The 22,787-nt window shown below is 39.4% G+C and overlaps 3 protein-coding genes and 2 pseudogenes across 4 annotated transcripts; 2 read left to right on the plus strand and 3 right to left on the minus strand.

Moving 5' to 3' along the window:
- Window positions 1–1,996: 1,996 nt before the first annotated feature.
- Window positions 1,997–4,254, minus strand: LOC137738433 (uncharacterized). The gene has a single exon (XM_068478068.1). It carries the CDS (start codon window positions 4,024–4,026, stop codon window positions 2,425–2,427), a length of 1,602 nt encoding a protein of 533 aa, XP_068334169.1. The 5' UTR covers window positions 4,027–4,254; the 3' UTR covers window positions 1,997–2,424.
- On the plus strand, window positions 4,199–6,540 carry LOC137736095 (senescence-specific cysteine protease SAG39-like; annotated as a pseudogene).
- Window positions 6,541–8,891: 2,351 nt separating this feature from the next.
- Window positions 8,892–9,801, plus strand: LOC137736096 (uncharacterized). The gene is made up of 2 exons (XM_068475430.1): window positions 8,892–9,329; window positions 9,610–9,801. The coding sequence occupies exons 1-2, from the start codon at window positions 8,892–8,894 to the stop codon at window positions 9,799–9,801; spliced, it is 630 nt and encodes a 209-aa protein (XP_068331531.1).
- Window positions 9,802–11,278: 1,477 nt separating this feature from the next.
- LOC137737487 (nuclear transport factor 2-like) lies at window positions 11,279–16,261 on the minus strand. 2 transcript variants are annotated; one of them, XM_068476982.1, is made up of 10 exons: window positions 16,217–16,261; window positions 15,950–16,058; window positions 15,720–15,854; window positions 13,978–14,284; window positions 13,243–13,505; window positions 12,926–13,115; window positions 12,573–12,697; window positions 12,395–12,460; window positions 12,113–12,194; window positions 11,279–11,633 (listed from the first exon to the last, which is right to left on the minus strand). In XM_068476982.1, the coding sequence occupies exons 2-10, from the start codon at window positions 15,986–15,988 to the stop codon at window positions 11,416–11,418; spliced, it is 1,425 nt and encodes a 474-aa protein (XP_068333083.1). In that variant the 5' UTR covers window positions 15,989–16,058; window positions 16,217–16,261; the 3' UTR covers window positions 11,279–11,415. The 2 variants fall into 2 exon arrangements, with proteins under 2 accessions (XP_068333083.1, XP_068333082.1); XM_068476981.1 differs by lacking the exon at window positions 16,217–16,261 and having other exon boundaries at window positions 15,950–16,210.
- A 1,605-nt stretch (window positions 16,262–17,866) lies between these two features.
- Window positions 17,867–21,883, minus strand: LOC137737883 (28 kDa ribonucleoprotein, chloroplastic-like; annotated as a pseudogene).
- Window positions 21,884–22,787: the final 904 nt, after the last annotated feature.

The raw sequence follows: 22,787 nt of genomic DNA on the forward strand, positions 1-22,787 counted from the left end.
GTAGCTAATGAAATTCAATTTACTCTGCAAATCGAAGCTCATTGTGTTGTCGATTGGGATTCTGCTCTGATTCTGCATGAATGCAATGGTGATGAAGATTTGGGTTCAATGGTTGAGGTACTTGCGGTAAAATCTATTCTACATTTCTATAACTTTTATGATTATGTTTGGGAATCGTTCATTGCTTGTCACGCTACAAAATTTTACTTGGAGAAAAGAAATTTTTCACATTGTTTGAATTATGTCTATACTTTTCAAAGTCTAAAATATCAAGATGTTTGCTGGAAATTGTATGTGCACTCAAATGCAATTTAAGTCATCAAGAAAAGTTTAAATTCCAAATGGAACATGACAAAGTGGAGAAGAATGAAATTATTTTGAATTTTGTACTATTTGGATATGTTGATGCATGCTGAATTTGTGGTTCTTAATTGCCTATTGTGGCAAGTACTTGTTGGGTATCTGAAAGACAGAGGAAGACCAAACAGAACTCGGGGACAAGTTTATTCGAGAAGAACAAATTATGTGTTCCATGAAGTGTTTCTTTTTAAAGGGAATCGACCTTCTATACCTGAGTTTAGTTTGAGGCTGCAGATCATAAAAGAGTTACATAGCGATGACCCCGTTGGAAGGGACAAAACCTTTACACTAGTGTTTTATTTTATTTTATTTTTTTCTCATTTATGGCCTGCCATGTGCAAAAAGGTATATTGTTTTGTGGAACAATGTCGAATCTGTCAAGTTTCTAAGGGCAAGGCAACAAATGCTGCTCTGTACATGCCATTACCCATTCAATCACAACCATAGGTGTACATGAGCATGGATTTTGTTTTGGGTTTGCCTCGTACTCAACATGGTATAGACTCAATTTTTGTTGTGGGGGATCAATTTTCCAAAATGGCTTACCTTATTGCCTGCAAGAAGACAACGGATGCTTCAGAAGTTGCTAAGCTATTCTTTTGCGGAGTCTACTGACTTCTTGGATTACCAAGTTCAATTGTTTCAATTGTGACACCAAGTTACCAAGCCATATTTGATGTGTTCAATGTGAAACACCTCATTCCATACAAAGGAGACATCGACGGTACTGGAAATGCAAATTTGAGGGCGAATTTTCTCCAAATCGAAGAGGATGATGCAGGCCAGTTCGCTAGTGCATTTATTGAATCATTGGGATAAAATGAATGACTATAACAAATTAGAAGAACTTAATAACAGCCATTAGTAGCTCCCAATAATAACCAAGGTGTTTTGGACGTTTTTTGGCTAATTGGATTACTTTCTTTATGTAATTTTCAGTTTTTTGTCATTTTAAGTTTATTGCCCTTCTAATTTTTGAATGTATGTTACAAAATGGTTATAAAAACCATTTCTTTTTGTAAGATAAAGGAGTTGGACATTTTTTGTTGGTGAATGAAATATTTAGAGAGATTTTTATCTCATATTTGTGTCTTTCTCTTGTTTAAGAGTCTGCTGCTTTGTTCTTTCTAGTGTCTACATTGTAGGCTGGTATTAGAACCAAAGTTTATAGGGTTTTCAAGCCTCTTCTCGCACTAGGAGATAGTGAACCCTACCTATCAATCATATCTATCATTCTGTTTTGTTTTTATCCGCTGCGCCTTGCATCATAATGGAATTGGATCATCTCCGAGGCAAACCCTCAGGATCCTCCTGACCCACTAACACGAGCCATTGGATTTCGATGCAACGGCTACAAATAGCAGGCCCCTCTAAAGTTATAATAATTGTAATCGTTGGATCAAAATCCAACGGCCCATGTTATTTGGTAAGGAGGATCTCAAAGATTTGCCTCGGAGATGATCCAATTCCCATCATAATCATTCTAAGTCGAACCATGCCGATCGACCTTATCGTCGTAAAGAAGATACAGCAAACTCGCAGGTGGCACATTGCAAAATATGCAAATCTAGATTCCATACACCAAAAAAGAATTATATTTTATGCATAAATAAATTCATTAGCACACCACATTTTTGATATAACACATCGCAAATATGCAATATAAGCTTTAATATTCTACATCAACAAACAATATGTAAAATGAATTTGAATTTTGTCGGTCCCTTTATTCATTGTCTTTTTCTTTTTATAATTTTTTTTTTCTTTTGGTTTTTGAGAAAGAATAAATTAAATTAGATTAGATAGCAGAAATTTGAGAAAAACAAAATTAAAATGAGGGAAGTGGGAAGAATGATCTAACCGAGCTCAACTCAACTTGCTGACATCACCCCCCAGTGTGCACATCCTCATCCTGCACCCCATATTACCCTTATGTATTTCAGTGGTTCTTTTCCCAACAGTACACCCTCGGCGCAAATTAGCACCAACAAAGCTGTTACTCTCATCTCCCTGAATATTTCCCACCAAAGATCCAACCCGTTAACCCATCTCCATCCGGGTTGATCATACGTAGCTTAGATCTCCTACTGATGGACTCCGATGGACCCGCCCACCATTCTTACTCCCGTTCTTCCTTTGAGGTTTTTCTTGGTCACCCGACCCGCATACAATGGAGCACTCGATTCCACATATGTTACTAAAGCAAGAGAATAGCCCATTGCTCCCATCGCTGTGTCGCCGTGTGTGGCGCGTTTCACTGGATTTAAAGCTCGAAAACTCTCCCCTATCATACACTGGAGGGAGCTCCGTCCGCCACCGCTCGAGCTTCGACTGCAACCCCTCCACGCTGTCGTCCTCGTTCCACGCGCCCACCACAACCGAGCTCTCGTTGTCCTGGTCCACTCGCTCCTTTGCGATCGCCGCAGCCACCTCCGACGGCGACGGCCCCAGCTCCGACTCCGTTAGGAACGGTACAGCCATGAGGTTCGACTTTCTTGGCGTCGCGTACGCGTCGTAGGGCGACTGCAGCCTCTGGAATGGCGACTTGCCAGCTGGCAGAGCCGACCTCCGAGCGGGTGTAGCACCAAAATTGTCCACCAGGGTGAATTTCGGGGAGGGCTTGTGACTGGCAGGCATCTTTCTCGGTGGTTCTTCAGCTTCAGAGGCGCTGAGGACGGAGCTGGCCGGTTTCTCGTTGCTACTGCTATCGTTCTTCGGTGGGTCCTGCGTGCCGACATCGGAGGCGCTCAGTGCGGAGCTTGGCTTCCCTTTTTTGTCTTTCCGACTCTTTGGTGGGCCCACATCGGAGGCACTGAGCATGGAGCTCGCCTTCCCCTTTCGGTAACTAACATCCGACGCGCTGACTACAGAACTTGCTTTTCCCTTTTTGCCCTTCCTGTAAATTATATCTGATGAGCCGCCAACCAACGAGCTCGCCTTGGAACCGCGACCCTTCTTGCTTTTTCTAGCGTTGACGTCTGATGAGTTAACCACGGACGTTGCTTTTTCCGTTTTACCCTTGAATCTGAATTCCTTTTCTCTCAGCTCTGACCCGAACATTGAGCTGGAGTCGCTCTTGGTGCGCCTCAGCTCGGGCTTCGAATACGTTGTCATTTGGCTTCCGGTGTGGTGGGTTTTGGTGCTGCGCGGCGCGTCGTCCTCGCCCATCAAAGTTTTATATCCAACTGCTGAGGCGCTGAGTTGGGAATACAAAGGCATGCTCCGCATAGAGCTATGAAGCAGCGCCACGCCGATGTTTAGAATCCCCTGCGGCCGACCCGAGGGGCGGCGCACCTGGAGCGCCACGAAACGCATGCCCACTTGAGGATGGTGGTGGTGGGGCTTTGCCGGGGTTGGAATAAGGTTACCAACCAAGATACGGACGGTTCCCACGTGAACATCCTTGAACCAATGCAGGGCGTAGATCTCGATCATGACCGCGGATGTGTCTTCATGCAAGAAGTCCTCGTCGACCCGGAACACAAACTTGTCGTTCCATGTAGGGTTGTTGTGGCCTGAGGTGTCCACCCGTGTTGAGAGTTTTCGATCCGGGTGCACCCATGCAACGGCGTATGTGCGCATGGAACGCGACATGGGCGCAAGGTCCTGCGCTGATATCACGTTGAGTTCCAAAAGCTGGAATGGAGCTAAGATTGATTGGGACATTGTCGCGATAGAGTAAAATAATTCAAATCGCGCTCAAAGCTTTTAGAATGGAAATTCAAATAGAAGCTAGGCTAGAATCTACAATTTACGTATTTTCTCTTGTATTTAGATGTGACAATTGATAGGAAATCAAAGAGAAGGACGTCGTTGGTGTGTTGTTGAGAAAGTGGCGATGGTGAAGGAGATGATGGAGATGGCTCCGCTCGTCGTCCGAAAAGAGGCGGCGGACGGACGACCAGAGGTGAGTGGAGGCATCTAATGGGAAGGAAAATATGTTTGGAAAAAAAAGGGAGGGGGAGAGAGAAAGAGGGCAGCTGCAAGGTGGAATTGTGTAAAAACAGCATAGAACAAGGAGGGTCCGTTATTTGAGAAAGACAAATGACGACGATGGGTGTTAGAGAGTGTTTGACCCCATGCTTTTTGTTTTGACTAGGTTTAATTTTGGAAAGTGGAGAGCGAGAGAGGGTTGTTAATTTTGGTGTAGTTACATGTACCTACAGTCCCTAATCTAAATTTAGGGTTTAATTAAGTGTGGGATTTTATGGTCCTTTGAATCATGTGTGATCGTCTTCAGCTAACAGTAATTTTGTTTTGTTTTGTTTTTTTCATTTTCTTTGTTTTTTGTTGAGAGCTAACAGTAATTGTTACCAGTATCACCTTAATTAAGTCTTTATCCTAAAGCCATATTGAGATAGGGAATCAAACTGCGGGAGATGCTTTGGCTTTAGCTGGTAGAGAAACCACAGAGTAGAGATGAGATGAATGTAAGCATAAAACACATTAATTTAGTACTTTGTAATATTATCCGGGAAACTGATTAATCTAGCTACTCTGTAATAATTATTCATGTGTGTATATATCTTATCTTCTCTATGTTTAACCGAAGTCGGTTCAGGTTCCTAATCATCAATCTTCAGTCTAAACATTTGATGAAGATTCCAAGTCTAACAAAAATTCTTTTGTTTGCACAATTAAAGTCATTTTATAAACCACGTAAAAAATTGTTTGCCTCTCCAAAATGCAAACTTATAGTTTTCGGTCAAATGTGTATTTTACATCATGTTAATTAGAAAGCTTCCGGACAACAAAAAAATGTAAAGTGTTCATCCAAAACATTTAGCGATGAGAGGCTCTAAGCCTCTAAGGAACGTCGTCATTAATGGAGCTATGCATGCATGGTGTCCATCGGGTGACATCGAACACAGAGTACGTAGCATATGCGTGAGAAGTTGAGAATATCTTCAGATTTACAACTTGAACCGCATATATAATGAACTATGCATCTAAAATTGTCCCTCATGGTTTACGGGTCACTAATTAAGCACACACATAAGGACATATGTTTTGCTAGTAATATATCATTACTTCAATTTAAAACAATAGTTAGAAGCAAAACCCTTTTATATCAGAACATTTTATAGGGCACGAGGATTGCAGACCAACGTTTGGGGCATGAAGATCGCAATAGGCCGTTATCTTATCTATATAAACTGTGAAAAGTCTACCATTTCAGTATACCTTCTTTTCAATTCATTTATCCATCCAATCCCAGGTTGCTTCCCTTACCAACTATATCCAAGGTTCTACAACGTGCTAGTTGGGTGGCGGATAGAAGCCTAGCGCCTAGAGGACTAGGCGGGTGCTTGGTAGGGGCTTAGGCGGGGCCTCTAGAAATTCATGGAGTATGAATGTTCCACAAAGACGACTTCTTTCAAATATGGAAATGTTACAGCACCACCTACAATAGATTGGAGAAAGAAAGGAGCAGTAACACCTATCCAAGACCAAGGCCGATGTGGTATGTAAATAATTTAATTTGGAACTTAAATCAAACTACGACTTAATTGCAATATTAAAAATCCATGTCTATTAATCTAACCATTATTTAATTTATCCAGCAAAACGAATAAAATGTTTAATTTCAATGAAATACTTGCAGGATGTTGTTGCAGCGGTGGCAGTTATAGAGGGGATTACTAAGCTGAACTGGTAAATTGATATCTTTGTCTGAGCAAGAGCTGGTTGATTGCGACCTAAACAGTGTGAACCAAAGTTGTGAGGGTGATTTGATGGATGATACGATTCAGTTCATCATTCAAAACCACGGGCTTAGCGAGACTAATTACCCTTGCACGGGTGTTGATGGTACTTGCAGCAACACGAAGGAGGCCAGCCATGCATCCAAGATAACTGGCCACGACTGTGCCTGCAAACAGTGAAGCTGCCCTTTTGAAGGCTGTCACTAATCAACCAATTTCTGTTGCCATTAATGTTGGTGGTTCAGAATTTCAGTCATATTCAAGTGGTGTCTTTACAGGAACTTGTGGAACAAACCTCGACCATGGGGTTACCACTGTTGGTTATGGAGTTAGTGCTAATAAGATTAAGTATTGGTTAGTGAAGAACTCATGGGGCGCAGAATGGGGTGAAGAAGGGTACATAAAAATGCAAGGAGATGTTGAGAGAAAACGTCTTTATGGCATTGCTATGGAAGCCTCATACCCCACTGCATGATATGTACATGATCAACTTGTACGTTTTTATAATTTTTTAATTTAATGAGGATAATGAAGGATTAGGCGAGTCAAATTATTCTTAAGACTTGATCACTGAACTACAAAAGTAATCTTACTTTCTAACATGCACAGAACAGTTAGAAAGAACCAAGACCTGAGATTTAGCCATCAACTTGTACGTTTAATACAACATGCTATATATGTGGTATATCTGCATCAAGTGAACGACTTATACAACTTTTTTGTTAAATAAGTAGACAATGGATTGGTTTAGATATACAAAATTAAGCTCAAATAAAACCCAACCAATATGAAGCCCAAAGAAACAAACCAAAAGCCCAAAGGTTTTCAAATTTCTACCCCAGTGAAAGATTCAGGCCTAAAATAAAATCCATGGCCACCGTCTTTGACAACTTGAACAAGAAATATAGTGGTGGTGATCGGCGTTTTGGTTGGGAAAACTGTGGAAGTACACGTGGCACAGCTTGCTGTCTCTCCAAGCAAACCAATAAACAAATGCTCACAGTAAAATACTAGCTTATGACCAACCTGACTTATTTCTATGGTTAATTTTTACTTCTTATACATTCATTCTTAATTTTTGTCATCTGATCTTTTTTAATTCAGTCGATTCAATGGTTATAAATTAAGACGATGTGCAGGAAATAAAAAATGGTGTATGGATAGCACACCTCTATTTCTAACTTGTCCACATCCTTTTTCTTTTTTCTTTCTTAAAATGGAACACTGGTGGTTTAGCCACAGCACTCCACTCTTTCGGAAATTGGAAAGACTCACAAAGGCATTTCAGCCTCTCATGGCCACCATAATGCAATTCACCAGCAATAGGAATCGAACCAAAGACGTGCGGGCCTGAAATTTGTCTCTAACCACTAAGTCATCTGGTGATGGTTATGTTTCTACATCCTTCAATGACATATTCTTTTACCATTATAAGAAAAGCTAAAAAGCATAAATATCCGCAGCCTCATTAGATCCTTAAACCCCACCCCGATTATCCTTCTCCCTCTTATTTCTGCCAGGAAATAAGTTTGCAGACATAAGATAGAGAGAGGGTAAGCCTTGATCACTATGTTTTTTTACACTAACGCCATATTTAAATGAGGGAATAAATTGGTCGCCTCTGGACACTACTTAATTACACTATCATTTGGTTCAGTGAGTTAATTAGAACTCAAGCCTCATTAGCCAGAAATAATTTACCTAAAAGATAAGGGTAGGTGGATTTGTTCACAAGCTTCCCCATTGTTCTGGTGAATTTCATGTCATTGCTTACTTTGCTTTATATTGACGTGGATGTCCAATTCCATGTATAAGGATTTCAAATTGTTTGAAGACCTACTTTACTTGCATATATTGATGGAATCACGTGCATCTTGCTGCCTATTGGGTTTTGGTGCTAGGAAATGATTTTCGCACACCTGTTTGTTCTGAATGCACACTCAGGTTTATTTGCCTTCGAATTTAATAAAATGGGAACCGTTTTAAATAGGAATGTGCAGAAAGAGAAGCAGTGCAAAAATCATTTCCTTTGGTATTGGGATCGGGATCGCGAAACTGATATGTTGTTGCTTTCTTTATACCTAAAGTCACATGTTCTTTCTTCCTTTGGATGAACAGGAAATGAAGGTATATAAATTATAGAATACTGCATAAACAAATGGGAGTCACAATTTCACATACATATGATATTGTTTCCAAAACCAAACGGGTACAGCCAGCTGCTTTGATAAGTATTTAGCTAAATTTCAACACACACACACTATGTGATGTTCCTTAAGGCTACATGTTCCTTGCATATTTGGGTATAGCCGGTTGATTAGAACAGTGTACTCTCTTTTGCACTTAAGTTGGAATCTCTCCTCGTAATATAAATTAGATTAATTAGAATATGGCTTGCATAAAGAAAAGGCTACATGTACGTTTGGTTATTAGCAGAGGCAACTGAACACGATCTGTTACTCACATAAGTGGCTCTGATTAATTTCAATATTGTTTTAAATTTACAGGTCAAAGGCACAGAAATTGTAGATCTCAAGCAAGTAAAAGAATATAGTTTAATAAAGCTTGTTGAATGTACCACAGAAGCCCTTCAACCCGCCACTGAAACATCTTTTTCATGCAACTCTTCTTCTCCAAACTCTCATTCCGCTTCCGGGTTCACAGAATTCAATCAAGAATCCAAAAGTTTGGACTTCAAAGCCATTCGGCGAACTCAGTCTGACAGAAACTTAGAAGAAACTACTAGTCTATAGTTGTTGTGACGTGGAAGAGTTAAGGAATTCAGTTGCACCATTGAAGTCTTCATATAAACATGATCACGACTCAATGCTGGAAACAGCTCCTTCTTTTTCGATATTTAACGAAGCAAGTGAGTTTCGTGATGAAATGATTCCGAGGCAGGATTCGAAACAAGAACCACTGGGGAGGACTACTACAGTAGGAGATAGCACAGACGTGACCTGGGGTGGAGGCTTGAGCTTTGAGAAGATGGGATTGATTGAGGAGAAAGAGGAAGAGGAAGGTTTGAAGGCGATCTGGACTTTGCGCATTGATGAAGAAGTAAAAAGACCTGCCAGTCCTCCCTTGTATCTTGCAACAGGGGTTGGGGTTGGTGGTGCTGGTTCTGGTTGTGATGCTTGGGATAATGATTTAACTACTGAAATTGTCGATGCGAGCGACAATCCCAAAGAGTATTATAAGAGGATGGTTGATGAATATCCCTGCCACCCTTTGTTCCTCAGGAAGTATGGTCAAGCTTTGAAGGTAAGATTTCTTTCTTCAAAGATGTCTTCTTTTTTCCTCTGTTGTTTTCCCTATTTTGGTTGTTCTTAAATTTGTGATTAGGGCTATATTTAGAATTAGGAGAAGGTAAAACTGATAGTGGTATCCAAATTTCAGTTTCAATAGATAAATTCAAATCTGTGTTTCCATATCTGTACTCGATTGTGATTGTCGTGGGCAAGGTCTAACCCTTTGTTATTTGTTACAGAACAAAGCTTGATTTCTAATTCTAGTGTAATGTGAATCAACGCTTTCATGGCAGGCTAAGGGAGATTTCGATGGAGCTGAAGATTTCTGTTTCCGTGCTACACTAGCGAATCCTGGAGATGGTGAGGCTTTATGTCAATATGCCACGCTGGTTTGGCAGCTTCATCGTGACCAAGATAAAGCCGTGAGTTACTTTGAACGTGCAGCTCAGGCTAGTCCTCACGACAGGTACCATTTTATTGATTAAATCTTTCTCCGAAGAAAACAGAAATCTACTTTCACACTACTTGCTGAAGCAGTTGGGTTTTGTACAAATCCGCGTACATTTCGTCAAAGTGATGCAAAAAGATCTTGACCAGATTGCTGTTTAGGCTGTTTAGCACATCTGAATGTTAATAATTTGTTTCTGGATTGGAGCAATATTCTTGCAGCATACGCTAGTTTTCTTTGGGAAATAGAGGATGACTCGGAAGAAGATGAAGCATGTCGTGGTCAGATTGAGGTGTTTTATTGGTCTTTTTGTTCGCTGGTTGAAGATATGATGGCATTTGAGAATGCTTACGTTACTGTAAATGACCTAATGCCCTGTGGAACAGATTCAGGATGTCACGGGGCGATGGTGTGCCTGATACGGCAGCAGCTGGCTCGAGGAGTGACGACCCTGAGGAGAATTACAAGATGATGATTGAAGAGAACCCCAACAACGCTTTGTTGCTAAGAAATTATGCTCAGTTTTTGTGGCGGGTGAGAAACGTGCATTCTGCTCTCTTATCATTCGGTTTTTTATATAAAACCTCAACCTAAGAAAAGTATGAAGCTACTGCAGATATGATTTCCCCCACCGTTATTGATTTATTTCAGTTTGTTTTTGTGATTGACCGATTGGAGATGATCTCATTGCTTTCTTTCATACTTATCGTGACTGCTTACAGTCCAAGGGAGACCTTCAAGGAGCACAAGAGTAGTATTTGCAGGCGACACTAGCTGATCCTGGGGACGGTGAGATCATGGCTCAATATGCAACACTGGTATGGGAACTTCATCACGACAGTAAGAGGGCACTGTCGTACTTTGAGCGAGCAGCTCAAACTAATCCCGAAGACAGCTCAACCTGGAAACATTGTCTTGAAAATGTGCTTCTGTATTCTGTAGTAATATAGCTTTATTGACCGGATTAAATGACCTGTTAACATTTGGTTCCATTGTTTTCAGCTATATTCTTGCGGCGTATGCTCATTTCCTTTGGGAACATGACGAAGAAGATGAGGACAGCGTAACGCAAGCTCACGTCCAAGCGCCTCTTGTACAAGGAGGAGTGGAGAGCGTTGGAAACGCCTGAATTGCTAACACAGATTGCCGGATTGATGAATTAATATCTAATGCTTCAAAGGATCAGAAGCTGTACACTCTTCTTGTTTTTGTAACCGAGAAATACAACATAAAAATTCGAAGTAACTTCTGGGACAAAGTCTCAATTTAGTGCAGAATCTATGTATCAATTCATGTAACTGAAGCTACATACAACAAATAGTTGCTGGTCTTGCCTGGCGCCCCGCCTTGTGCGACTCTATTTGCGTGTAAGCGGCACCTTACTGCATTCTGTGTATCACAATTTTTGCACTTGTAGGAATGAATTTAAATTAACTGCATCAACAAGAGTGACTATGGAGGATTTCGCAACGAAAAAATGAGGTCAAAATTGCAAAAATCCAACGCCAAGCAACTCCTCAGAAAAATATGATGGATATGCCTAATACATCTAAAGCTAAACCGACTCTACGGAATACCAGTATGTAGTTTTTGCAACCAATTAAAGTTATCTGCTGACCCAAAACTTTCCTTCGCTTGCTGTAAAATAATCTTACTTAGTGAACTCTGATGAATTTTGCCCGCTTCTTGATGATTGATAACCTGAGTTCCCTGTGTCTTGTCGAGGACTTGACCGATAGTAGCCATTTCCCCTCGGTCGACTGTACTCCTGGTCACCTCCATCATAGCCACCTCCCCTCCGAAAACCCCGCGAGCCAAAACGACCTCTCGGTACCTCTGCTTGGTAGCTGCCCCTTCCTCTTCCCCTTCCTGTTCAGACAACAATTCAATTGCAATAAGATTACAATAAGAGCATATCTTCATGTAAAGCCTGGACTGTAAGAGTTTGTTATACCATAACAATTTGATCAGAAACAAAACTCAAATATCTCTATAGCTACCACAGTAGGCAGTCAAATTTGACTAAAACGAATCATATCAGAGTTTCTTTCACCAGATAACTAGAACAGGAAAGTGGATGACGCTAAGAACATTGCTAATTGCCAACTATTAAATACAGAAGCCATGGACGGTGAAATGAGACCATTATGAAATCATTATAAAATTGCCACAAAATATAATGATGCCACAAATATCACATGCACGGGCAAAAAAAACAGGATTAGGCAATCATCGAAATACCGAATTGTTGAACATTGCAATATTTTCAATTCAATGGTCCAGATAATAAGAGAGAACCGATTACAGAATTTTAATAAGACAACAGAATACTAATACAGAAAACATACTTCCCACTCGAGACGGGATGTTGCTGTTTGGTCTCCGCTCTTCAATGTATACTTGTTGTCCAGCAATCTGAACACTACCAGCCTATATAACAAAATAAAAACAAGAAAAAATCAAATAAAGATTCAGCAAGCAGACTTGTAGGAGGAAAGCAACTAAAAAGTTAAGAATCCATCTCCAACATTAAATTCAATTGGCATTGCAAGGAAATTTTGGTAGAATCTTCTACCAAAATTCAAATTTCGCAAATAGCACTCATTGTATTAATGGTTTCATGAGTAGACCTTGACGGCATTCTGCACACCGGTAATATCTTCAAATTCAACAAACGCATAGCAAACACCAACATCCTGCACAACAGTGAAATACTTTATAGCTTAATAATTTCAGACTGATATATAATGATAGATCTGGAGAGGAACCTAAGGTAATAAAAGAATGCAAAAAGCTAGGAGCATGAACCTTGCGACTCCTAATAACCACTCCTTCAGGCTGCTTGAGTTTTCCAAAATTCACAAATTCCTCCTCAACTTCAGATGGGGAAACAGTAGTCGGCAAGTTTCTTACATAAACAGACTTTATTTCGCCTAAAATCAATCATAGAAGAAAAAAAAAAAAAAAAAAAAAAGATTAATTAAATAAAACTGTTGAAGTACATTTCAAACTGCGGATCTGTTGATTTAGCAGATCTGTTGATTTATTAGCGCGAACAAGATAAAACTAAGAAAAAAATAAAAAAGACAGGATTTTAATAAAACTGAAAATTTTAAGCAATTATTCTCAAAGAACTCATTAAAATAAGCACAAGAGTTCACCTTCATCTTCTGGGGCAGCAACCTCATCTGCTGTCTCTTCTACAGGCCTTTCAAATGTATTCGATGGTGAAATGGGCTGCTGAGCAGAGGACTGAGGATAGTGATTCCACTCTGAAGCCATTGGTGCACTTTTGTTAGATGAATGGTGGGGAGTTACAGAAGGCACAGGTTGTCCTTTAGCAACGCGTAACTACCAAAAAAAATCAAGCAGACGAGTGGTCACACACAAATGAGCATAACCTTCCATACATACATAATTACATACGTATGTGCTTTTGGGAAGAAAAAAAAAAATTAGATACAGGTTCAGTGCGTACTATAGAAGCATAGGTCTGCTTTTGGGGCTCTCCAATAGGTTCCTCAACAGATGCATGCAGGTGATCTTGTACGGTATTCGGCGTGCTTTGAAGTGAACCATTTGATTGTTCTACAGCACCATCATCCAACAAGTTCTCAGTTTCAACAACTTGCTGCAACTGCTGCTCGGCAAAACCATAACTTTCAACTGGTCCATTTTCTTTGACAGCAGGAGCCACAAAGTCTCTTGTCTGAATTTCTTCACCCAGATAATAGTTAGCCACTGCAAAATCACCCGTTCCATCAATTAAACTACTAAAGAAAGACAGTTTTTTTATACATTGGAATGGTAATTATCAAACGACCAAATCAAAACAAGTTACTAAGAACTTCAGAAACTGCATTTAACTCCAAAAATTTCAAAAGAGCTTTTGAAATGGCACTGAAGGATGAGCCATAACCATGTGTATATACGGTTTCAGATGAAGTAAATATAACCATTCAACCACACATAAAGAAGAAACCAATAAACAACGCACTTGCTGATTATAGAATTGGTTTTGTTGTCATACATAAAATTCTTTCTTTTCAAATACCAAATTCTTGTACATAAATGCAAAAATATAGTCGAACAAATTCAACAACACTTTTTCTGGTAATAATCACATCCTTTCTCCCAAAACTACCCAGACTTTACAATGCCTACTGATAAAGGAATCCTTGAAATCAACGTAAATCATGAGGCATTACAATACCTGGATGCGGAATTGTAGCAGGAGCACTTAGCTTGGCGTTGAGATTGTTTTGGGCTAATAAGACTGCTGGATGTTGATGAATCGGTTCCTCATCAACGAAGTGAAATATATCATTCAGCACGAAAAAACCTCTCTCCTGAGGTGCAAGGAAAAATGTTTGTGCAAATTTCCTCCTCCCAGTGAAAGTTTTCATTTCAAGGTAGCCTTCAACCAGCACAAGAACACCTCCATTCCAGGATTCCAAGGAATTTGCTTTGTTGATTTCAAATCCAGTCAGATTAAGTGACATAACAAGATCATGGATTTGCTGTAGTATACAAAGAAAGAAAGATAAACTTGAGTATCAAATAGACAGGAGTCAAGATATAAACTATGCTGACAAGTGGAATCAAATTTAATTTCTTGTAGCTAGGAAATAATGACTCAACATTTCAATCAATAATTGTCTAATGGACTGTGAGTGAAGGAGTACGGAAAATGTTGATAGATAGATGTCAAGGCCTATTACAACAACAGGTTAGTTTCAATTTAAACATTTTTACAGCTGTAAAAATGAAAGGGTTATCAACATGATTAACTAAAAGGCCACCCATAAAACTGCAAATTCAAGTGAATTTAAAACCAATGAACCCAAGGGAGTTCGGTTGGAGGGAACTAATCGCTGGGCCAGTCTGGCTGCGATTAATATCTATATTGAAGTGTGATTTTTGTATGACTTGAATCAAACTATTAATGCCTTTATCGAAGGGTGATTTTTGTATCACTTGAATTAAAACAGCAGACTTATCAAAGCACTCCACTGTTATGTTTCAAATAAAAATTCAAATTTGTGGCCCAAAAAAAAAAAAAAAAGAAAGAAAGAATCTAGAACAGAGCAGGATACTAAGAACTGCAATAGGCACTTGATAAATGTCCAGGTATATCATTTATACCTGGATAAATACAGTTATTAAGAATTTAAAACAATTTATGGTTTACTAGACAAGATTCCTGAACAAGAAATAAAATAAGAGAGATGCTGTAATATGAATGAATGTAATCAATTGTGAATAATGTCGCCATTGTTAAAACTGTAAACTCCAATTATACAATATGATTGTTTGTCCAGAACTAGCACTTCCTGATATTTCTCATTAGGGGGTAACGCCTAATGAAAATAATGTAAGGACCACTTACAAGGTGCCCAACCTACTAAGTTTGGACTACAGTTTACAGTTTTGACAGAAATTAGGAAACAAAAATAGGAAGGGTAATGCTTAGACCAAATAGGCATACTTCTGGAAAAATTGCCAGTTCTTGTACCAAAATAGAAAGGCAATCTACAGCCAATATCCTTATACCAAATAGGCATACTTTTCCCAATTTAGTTGATCCACATAGAGGGACTGTGCAAATTGCTAACTCTTCACTTGGGTACACCTCATAGAGGCCTAACGAGGAGTAACGAAGATACGAAAAGAAAATGCAGCCTCTCACACACAATAAAATGAGGTACACATCTCTTCTCACAGCTAGATACACAAATGTCTGCAACTAGTAGACTCAAACTCGGGAAACCATTCTGCCAACCCGGTACATATAGGTAACCAAAAATTACAAAAACCAATCAAACTACTTGAATTACTCCGAAAAACTTGTAAAGAAGACATTCTGCTGTTATTTTGTAGAAAAAGTTGAAAACTTTAAGAGGAACTTAATAAGTTATGAAGAAGCAGATGGCACCAAAATTGCCGGAAGAATACCTGCATTGCGACGGCGGTGGCTCTGGAATTGCCATCGGCACGAACCATAGTGCTGGCCTCGGAGTAGAACTGGTGCACGAAGTCCGGCTGCTGCTGAAGCACTTGGTAGTACTGTGTCACAAAGTACGTCCCAACCTACACCACCACAAGCACGACGGCGATTTCACCCTCAGCGGCGGCAGAGCAAGATAGAATAACAGAGAGAGAGGAGAGAGAGTGAGAAAGAGAACCTGAGCAGCAGTGACGGGAAAGGCATAGGGGGTGGCCATATTTCGAAACCTCTAAAACCCTAAAACCGCAAAAACCAAAAACTCTGGATCTGCAAACGCCCCCTCAAATCTGCACCAAAACCCCAAAAGATAAGATTTATACACAAATGGCATAAACGCACAGATATTTACAGAGAGAGAGGGATCTGTTAAAAGGTGGAGGCTTTAGTTTTAGAGAGATAAAGTGAGAACGAGGAGAGAGAGAGACGGAGGGAGGGAGAAGGAGACCTTGAGATAGATTTGGGGGAGAGAGGAAGTCGATCTTCTTCACTCGGGCTGGTTTGGTATTGCTGTGCTTTGAAAAAAAGCTGCTTTTGTTGTGCTGTGAAAATAAGCAGGTGTGAAATAAAGCAGCAAAGTATTTGGTAAACTTTTTTGTAAAAGTGCTTTTGAAAAAAAAAAAAAAAGCAGTATTAGAGTGTTTGATAAACTTTTATGTAAAACAGATGTGAAAAAAAACCAGTTTTTCAAAGCTAGGTTTTGTAGCTTCTTGTTTTTGGCTTTTTTTCATCCAAAACTGTGAAAAAAAACTTAAGCTGAGTGTTTACCAAACACAAAAACAGCTCCCAACTTTTTTTTATAGCAGTTTTTTACAGAATCACCTCAGTACCAAACCAGGTCTGCGTCTTGCGGCTTTTGTTGGAAGACGTCACCACAGAAATTGGTGACGCTCACCCCACGCGGCGCACGTCCTTCCCCTTTGATACTCTTGCTATCTTGCGCCTGTGACATGTTTGCCATGTCCTCTTTTTGTATGAGAAAAAGGCAAGTCCTTTTTTGCCTTTTTTGAGAAAAAAATATTTAGAAAGGGAAAAGTTCGAATTTTTTTTAATTTGTTTATTGCTTAGGTTTTGTCTTTTTTTATTTTTGGTAAACAATGGGGCTAATAACACGATAAACGAGAAATTACAAAATAATGTTACAAAGTAAATAAAATTTCAAAGATATCATATAATAATAAATTAATAACTGTTAATAAGAAGATTGAGCTTGCTCATAATAGGCAAGATCTAGAGGATGAAGGAGGCTTAGGTTGGCCAAATCATCAGCAACAAAATTTATCTCACGATAGATATGCTGAGTATTAAATGATAAACGATCTAAAATTTTGATATATTTTTAACCGGTGTGACTTCATAGTTTTCTATAGAGGAATAGCAAGCTCATGTACAAAAGGTAAAGTAACTAGCAAGTAATCTCATAAATATTTATCCCTAATTGATAATTGAACGATATAACATGTCAATTATTATAGTCGATATGAAACAATCTGAAATAACATATTATTGTGCTACACTGTCAATTTGAATCATTTATCATATAAATTCTTATGTGAATATATTAATCAAATTGACAATTTAGCAACATGTTATGACAAATAACAATCTATTGAACATTACTAGGTCATGAATTTGGTTTATTGATCATGTAAAGTCTTGTTTATTCTTAATTAAATGCATGATTCTAATTGACGATCTAGCAATGTTGGATTACCAACGAGAGAACATCTTTTACGAAAATACATTATATAGTGAGGCATTTAGCACGTTAAAGTACATCCAATCATGCTATTTTTTTTAAGGTTAAATTTGAACTCAAAAGACTAGAAACTTGTTATTCTAAAATCAGTGCATTTTTTTATCCGTCAATATCAAAGTATGGATGAATAAGATGTATATCTATAAATGGCAAAAATAATCGTACCACAAGAATATCCGCTCAGAGAGTTGTGAAACAAAAAATTGAGTTACAGAATGCAGCAAGAAATGAAAGGGGGAGTCTCAATTAAATCGTTTATGTGATTGCATATGAATCATATACCTCAGCTAATTAACATGTTCCAATTAATTAACCCCTTATTCAAATGTACACCAAATTTTATGAACGTTTTCCTTCGGCCAAGCTTACACGCAGTGCTCTTCCTTCTAGTTGCTGATGAGAATCCAAGAAATTAAACACAAGTATTAGTAGCCTACCCAAAAGTTGGAAATAATGTACCTATTGCTACGGAGAATGCCTGCATGAACGAGTCATTCATCATTACAAACAAATTGCAATTTTACATGTCCGCAACTTCTTCCTTTTTCTATCTATTGGAGAAATGCTTGTCCGGGATGGTTGTTAAACCGCACCCCCATTTTATTTAAAAATGGTTTTTTAGTTCTTAATTAGTGAGCCCAAGGGGCCCACCCCTTTATTTGTGTCCGCCACCCCGTGACCCTCTTCTTTCTCTCCTTCCCTCTTTCTTCTCTCAACTCTCTCTGCACTCTCTCCTTCTACCCGAGCACCACACACACGCATGCAGACCACCCACCCTTTTGTAGCCTCAATGAACCAATCACCCTCGAGACTCCCTCATCAGGATCTTCAACACGTCGAAGTCTCTCTCTTCCTTCTGCCACGGCAAGCACCGAGAGGGTGCAATGGCTAACTCCGTCGAACTCCACCATTTGCGAGTAGGTGAGGCTCAGAATCATCTTACCCTATCTTAATTTGGATGTTGGTACGAATTTCTACGTATGTATACCTGTTTTGGTGAAGATTGGACTTGAAATCAGTTCAGGTGTGTTAAACCAAGATTCCGGCGGGTACTCGTGGTTTCCAAGCCATTTTCTGGCCAACTCCGACCACGATGACGGGAACCAAGGGTATATTTCGATTCCTTACCTTCGGGGCTTCAATTTGGTATATTGAATGACATGTTTTGGTTGAGTTTTGAGCTCCATTGGAGCTTGGGAATTCTCTGGCCGAAATCCGACCTTCTCCTTCCTTGGAATCCGACGACCCACCAAACCCAAGGCCTTTGGGTCTTTCCAGTCCAAGTCCCATAACCCTATTCAAATTTGTCTAACCCATTTATTTAAGTTAAGCCCAATAACCTTTTGGAGACCTAATCCATACTCTGGGTCCTATTAAACTTGGGCCCGAGCCCTTTATTTTTAGTTAGGCCTATGGGCCTATTGTGTGTGTGCATGTCGTGCATGCGTATGCATGTTGTGCATGTGTGTGTGTGTATGTGTGTCCGTGTGAGTGTGTGCACGTGTGTGTATGTTTGTGTGGGTTTGGGTTTAAGCGCAAACCACCCCTTTTCACCCTAACCCTTTTTAACCAAAAACCTTAGGACCCAAAAACCCAAAATCTCTCCTAGGCCAATTTCGATGTTCCGAATCCGTTTTTGGAGTCCATTTCCTGGAATTCTATCGTTTGGGCATAGTTTGATAAATGTACATTTTTGTGCTTAGGTGAACTTGCTAGTGGGGATTTCCTTAATCCTTTCCGCACAACTCTGCTGCTACGGAGTATCTGTGAGTGGACCCCTTCTAAAATTACATGATTTCATAGTTTAATTGCATAAATGAATAGCAAGCCTTACGAGTTTTATGAACTGATTTTATGTCAAGCATGTTTATGGAATATGTTGTTTATCGTCTCGTTTTTGGTAAGGAATTAATTATTAGCCTACATTGAGCTATAGTTTGATATATCGTATTTTCTATATAAATCATGAACTAGTAGACTATCTAATGGATGACGATAGGATGCTAGAACATGTTTTAGAAACCCTTCTTTATAGTATAAACGATGGATGACTTTATACTATTAAGTGGTTATTTTTGAGAGGCGTAACTATTTGTGCGTACCTAGTGGACACTATGCCACCTAAGGCGAGGATCTGGTGTTGGCAGTTAGGCCGGGAGAAATAATCCCTAGCTACGGGTTGAGGGACACGAAGCAAGCATTGGGCGGGGAGTTGGTAATCTCTGGCTACGGGCGCAAAGACCACGGTGCTGGCATAGGGCCGGGAGTTATATTTATTCAGTGATCTTACTAGCAGCATACCACGCGTACGAGACGATCTGTAAGACGATTGATATTTTGATTTCCGCGATGTTTTTCCATGATATGTCTTTTGAGATGTTTTTGGCATGCTAGGGTTTTCAGTAAACCTATCACTTATTATGCTAGTAGTTTTCTTTATATAAACTGTGGGGGTTAGTATCTTAATAACTGTTTTATTATTGTATATATGAACCTGGTCCACTCACCTTTGTTTTGCGCCTCCATTCAGGTCTTAAAATCGAGGTATACAATCTCGATGTCAAGGCACTTCAGCATCGGCATCTTCGAGCCCTCTCGGTGTAGGATCTACTCCTTTATTCATTCAATTTTATATTATTTCTTTTAGTGTTCTAATTAGTTGTCTGCTCTAAACACGTTCCTAAGTTGTTAATTCATTGTATTTCAATTCATAACCCTTATTTATTTCTCATTCTTAGCTTTTGTATCAATTAATGGCTTTCGTCACCCTCGGGTGTCGGCCAGCACATGTCTATCTTGGTATTCGAGCAATATCAGGGTTGAGGCGTGTCAATAGATGGATATAAGAATGTGAGATGATGGATTAGAAGAGTAGCTTACAAATCCATTGAGAGATTCTAAGGCAGCGTCCATTTCTGATTTTGTTGAGTACATACGAATCCATAGCTACGGGACCTTCCTGTCTAGCCATCGTACAGAACCCTAGCTCCAACCACGGTTCCATATTCTTGGAAAGCTTTTGTCAAACTCTCGGATGTGGCTGACCAGGATAAATTCCCAACGAAAAGCTTGTACTCAGTTTCAAGATATAGAGGTACTTTCGCTCTCGGCCTGTCCGAAATGTTCACCCTCAAGGTTCGCCCAGCAAATTCCTGAAATGTTGTAATAAGGTCTGAGTAATGCTATTATGTATGTACCGGATTTATTGACCATGTCTCTCATGGACATATAATTCAAGTTAATTCACATGACGGACCTATTTTTGGAGGAAAAAGTGAAGTTTTATTTATCATTGATGTTTGAAATCAGAAAGAGAGAGTCTTACGCGTCTGTCAAGATTTTCAATGACAGCGTTACAATCTTCAATAGCACTCATTGTCACAAATGCAAATCCTCAGCTCTTTCCACTGTCCTTATGATACAAAACCTGTATACGATTCATCAGTAATAATTCAAAGTACAAAAGGCGTAATTGGTAAAAATTTGCACAACTGAAACTTTTACCAAAACAAGGTGACAATTTTGCTAGTTGATGAAGATTTAAGCATAAGGACCAACATAAGTTTTTTGAAGAGGTTTATAATATCTGTTTCTAGTTGGACAAACATGGCATTGTCTCACTGGGTTTTGTAACATCTACTAAATCTAATGAACTGCAATTAATCCTTATCCTCAGAGAAATCGTGAACTCATTGATCTAGCATCTGCAAACGCGTTTCCATTAAATGCGAGTTCACGTTGTAGAAAAATTCCTGGTATTAGAATGCCGAACAACGGATTAATAACACCACCGTTACCATTAGTAAAAAAACCTTAATAAAAAATGGGAAACGTAAAACTGACCTCAATGAGCTCAGGACTAGCATAGTACTGAATAATTCCAGCAAGCTATGCACTGTCTACACTATAAGGAAGATTCCCAACGTAAAGCTTTGTGTTCACAGCAACCTCCTCCTCACCTGAAACTTCACCAACTGCCGCCTCTCCTCTTCCTCCTCCTAATTCTTCCACCGCGGCAACTACTTCTTCCTCTGCTTGCTTCTCTTCTTCCTGCTAGGCCAATACCACTTGTTCAACTTCAACCTCATCAGTAACTGCCACCCTTTCTTGAGCAACACAACTAGTTGTTATCCTCAACACCCAAAACTTACTCGAGGTCCCGATACTACTAATGGAAATTAATGGCTCTAGAGCACAAGTGTGTGATAGTGATGGTGGCGATGGCATGCGATTTAGTGACATTTTAAGGTGTGGATGATCAGCTGGGGATGAATGAATGGATGGTGACCGAATGCATTTGACGGTGTAGATGGAGGGGAAGAAAGAGCTCATGGCTGCAGCTGCGATGGCAGCCATGATGGTAGGTCAACTGTGATTATGTATTTTTGAGTGAGGTGAGAGGCTTGGAGGTAAGCTATGTGAGCTGATGTGGGCAGATTGTGTCCAGTGAGAGTGGAAGATATATATGGGGCATAAGGTGTATCAATCTAGTATGCCCTCCAAAAAGAAAAGAAAAAAAAGGATTCATTGTTCTGGATCAGAAATCATAGTTCTATGTTTCCATTTTCTTGGGGGCCCATGGGGATTGGGGGTGCACTTTTGGTTGATTGCCTATTTGCTAGTTGTCCATGCTTCTGTTTTTTGTTTGATCATTTGCCACATTATTTTTTAGAGTTTTTGTTTGTTTTTGGTAAGGGAAATTTTATTTAAACTCATCTAACCTATTTATACACTTAATTTACTCTTTGCACCCATTTGATTTTTAACTAAACCATTAAAATCTCTTTAAACCCAAATTTAATACCTAATATACCCCCATAAACCCAATTTAATATGTGGATTTATTTTTACACCCATTAGATTTTTAACTCAGATGCTGCCGCTTTGCCACTTGACTTCTGATAGTAAAGGGGTTACCTTCTCCTTAAACTTCTCCTTCTCTTTGTAACTGGACAAAGCAACTACTTCTACCTTCATATCCAAAAATGAAGTACCAGAGACAATAGGCTTTGACTAATAAGAACATTATACAAAGCAAACATGATCAGAGAGAAGAATATAAGAGATCTCACAGTAAAAAAGTCACTCAAGGGGTACTTTTATGGGCTTGGGGCTTCGGTACTCCATTCCATATCTGCAGAATTTACAATACTTAGAGATGTATGGGAAAAAGAATAAAGTATAAAAGCAACATAGAGCTGAAGAAAAAATTACCTTCTGTATATCTTCCCTTAGCACAAGTTCCAGATATTCAAAAGTG

The sequence above is a fragment of the Pyrus communis genome, chromosome 6 (assembly GCF_963583255.1).
Source record: "Pyrus communis chromosome 6, drPyrComm1.1, whole genome shotgun sequence".
Taxonomy (NCBI): domain Eukaryota; kingdom Viridiplantae; phylum Streptophyta; class Magnoliopsida; order Rosales; family Rosaceae; genus Pyrus; species Pyrus communis.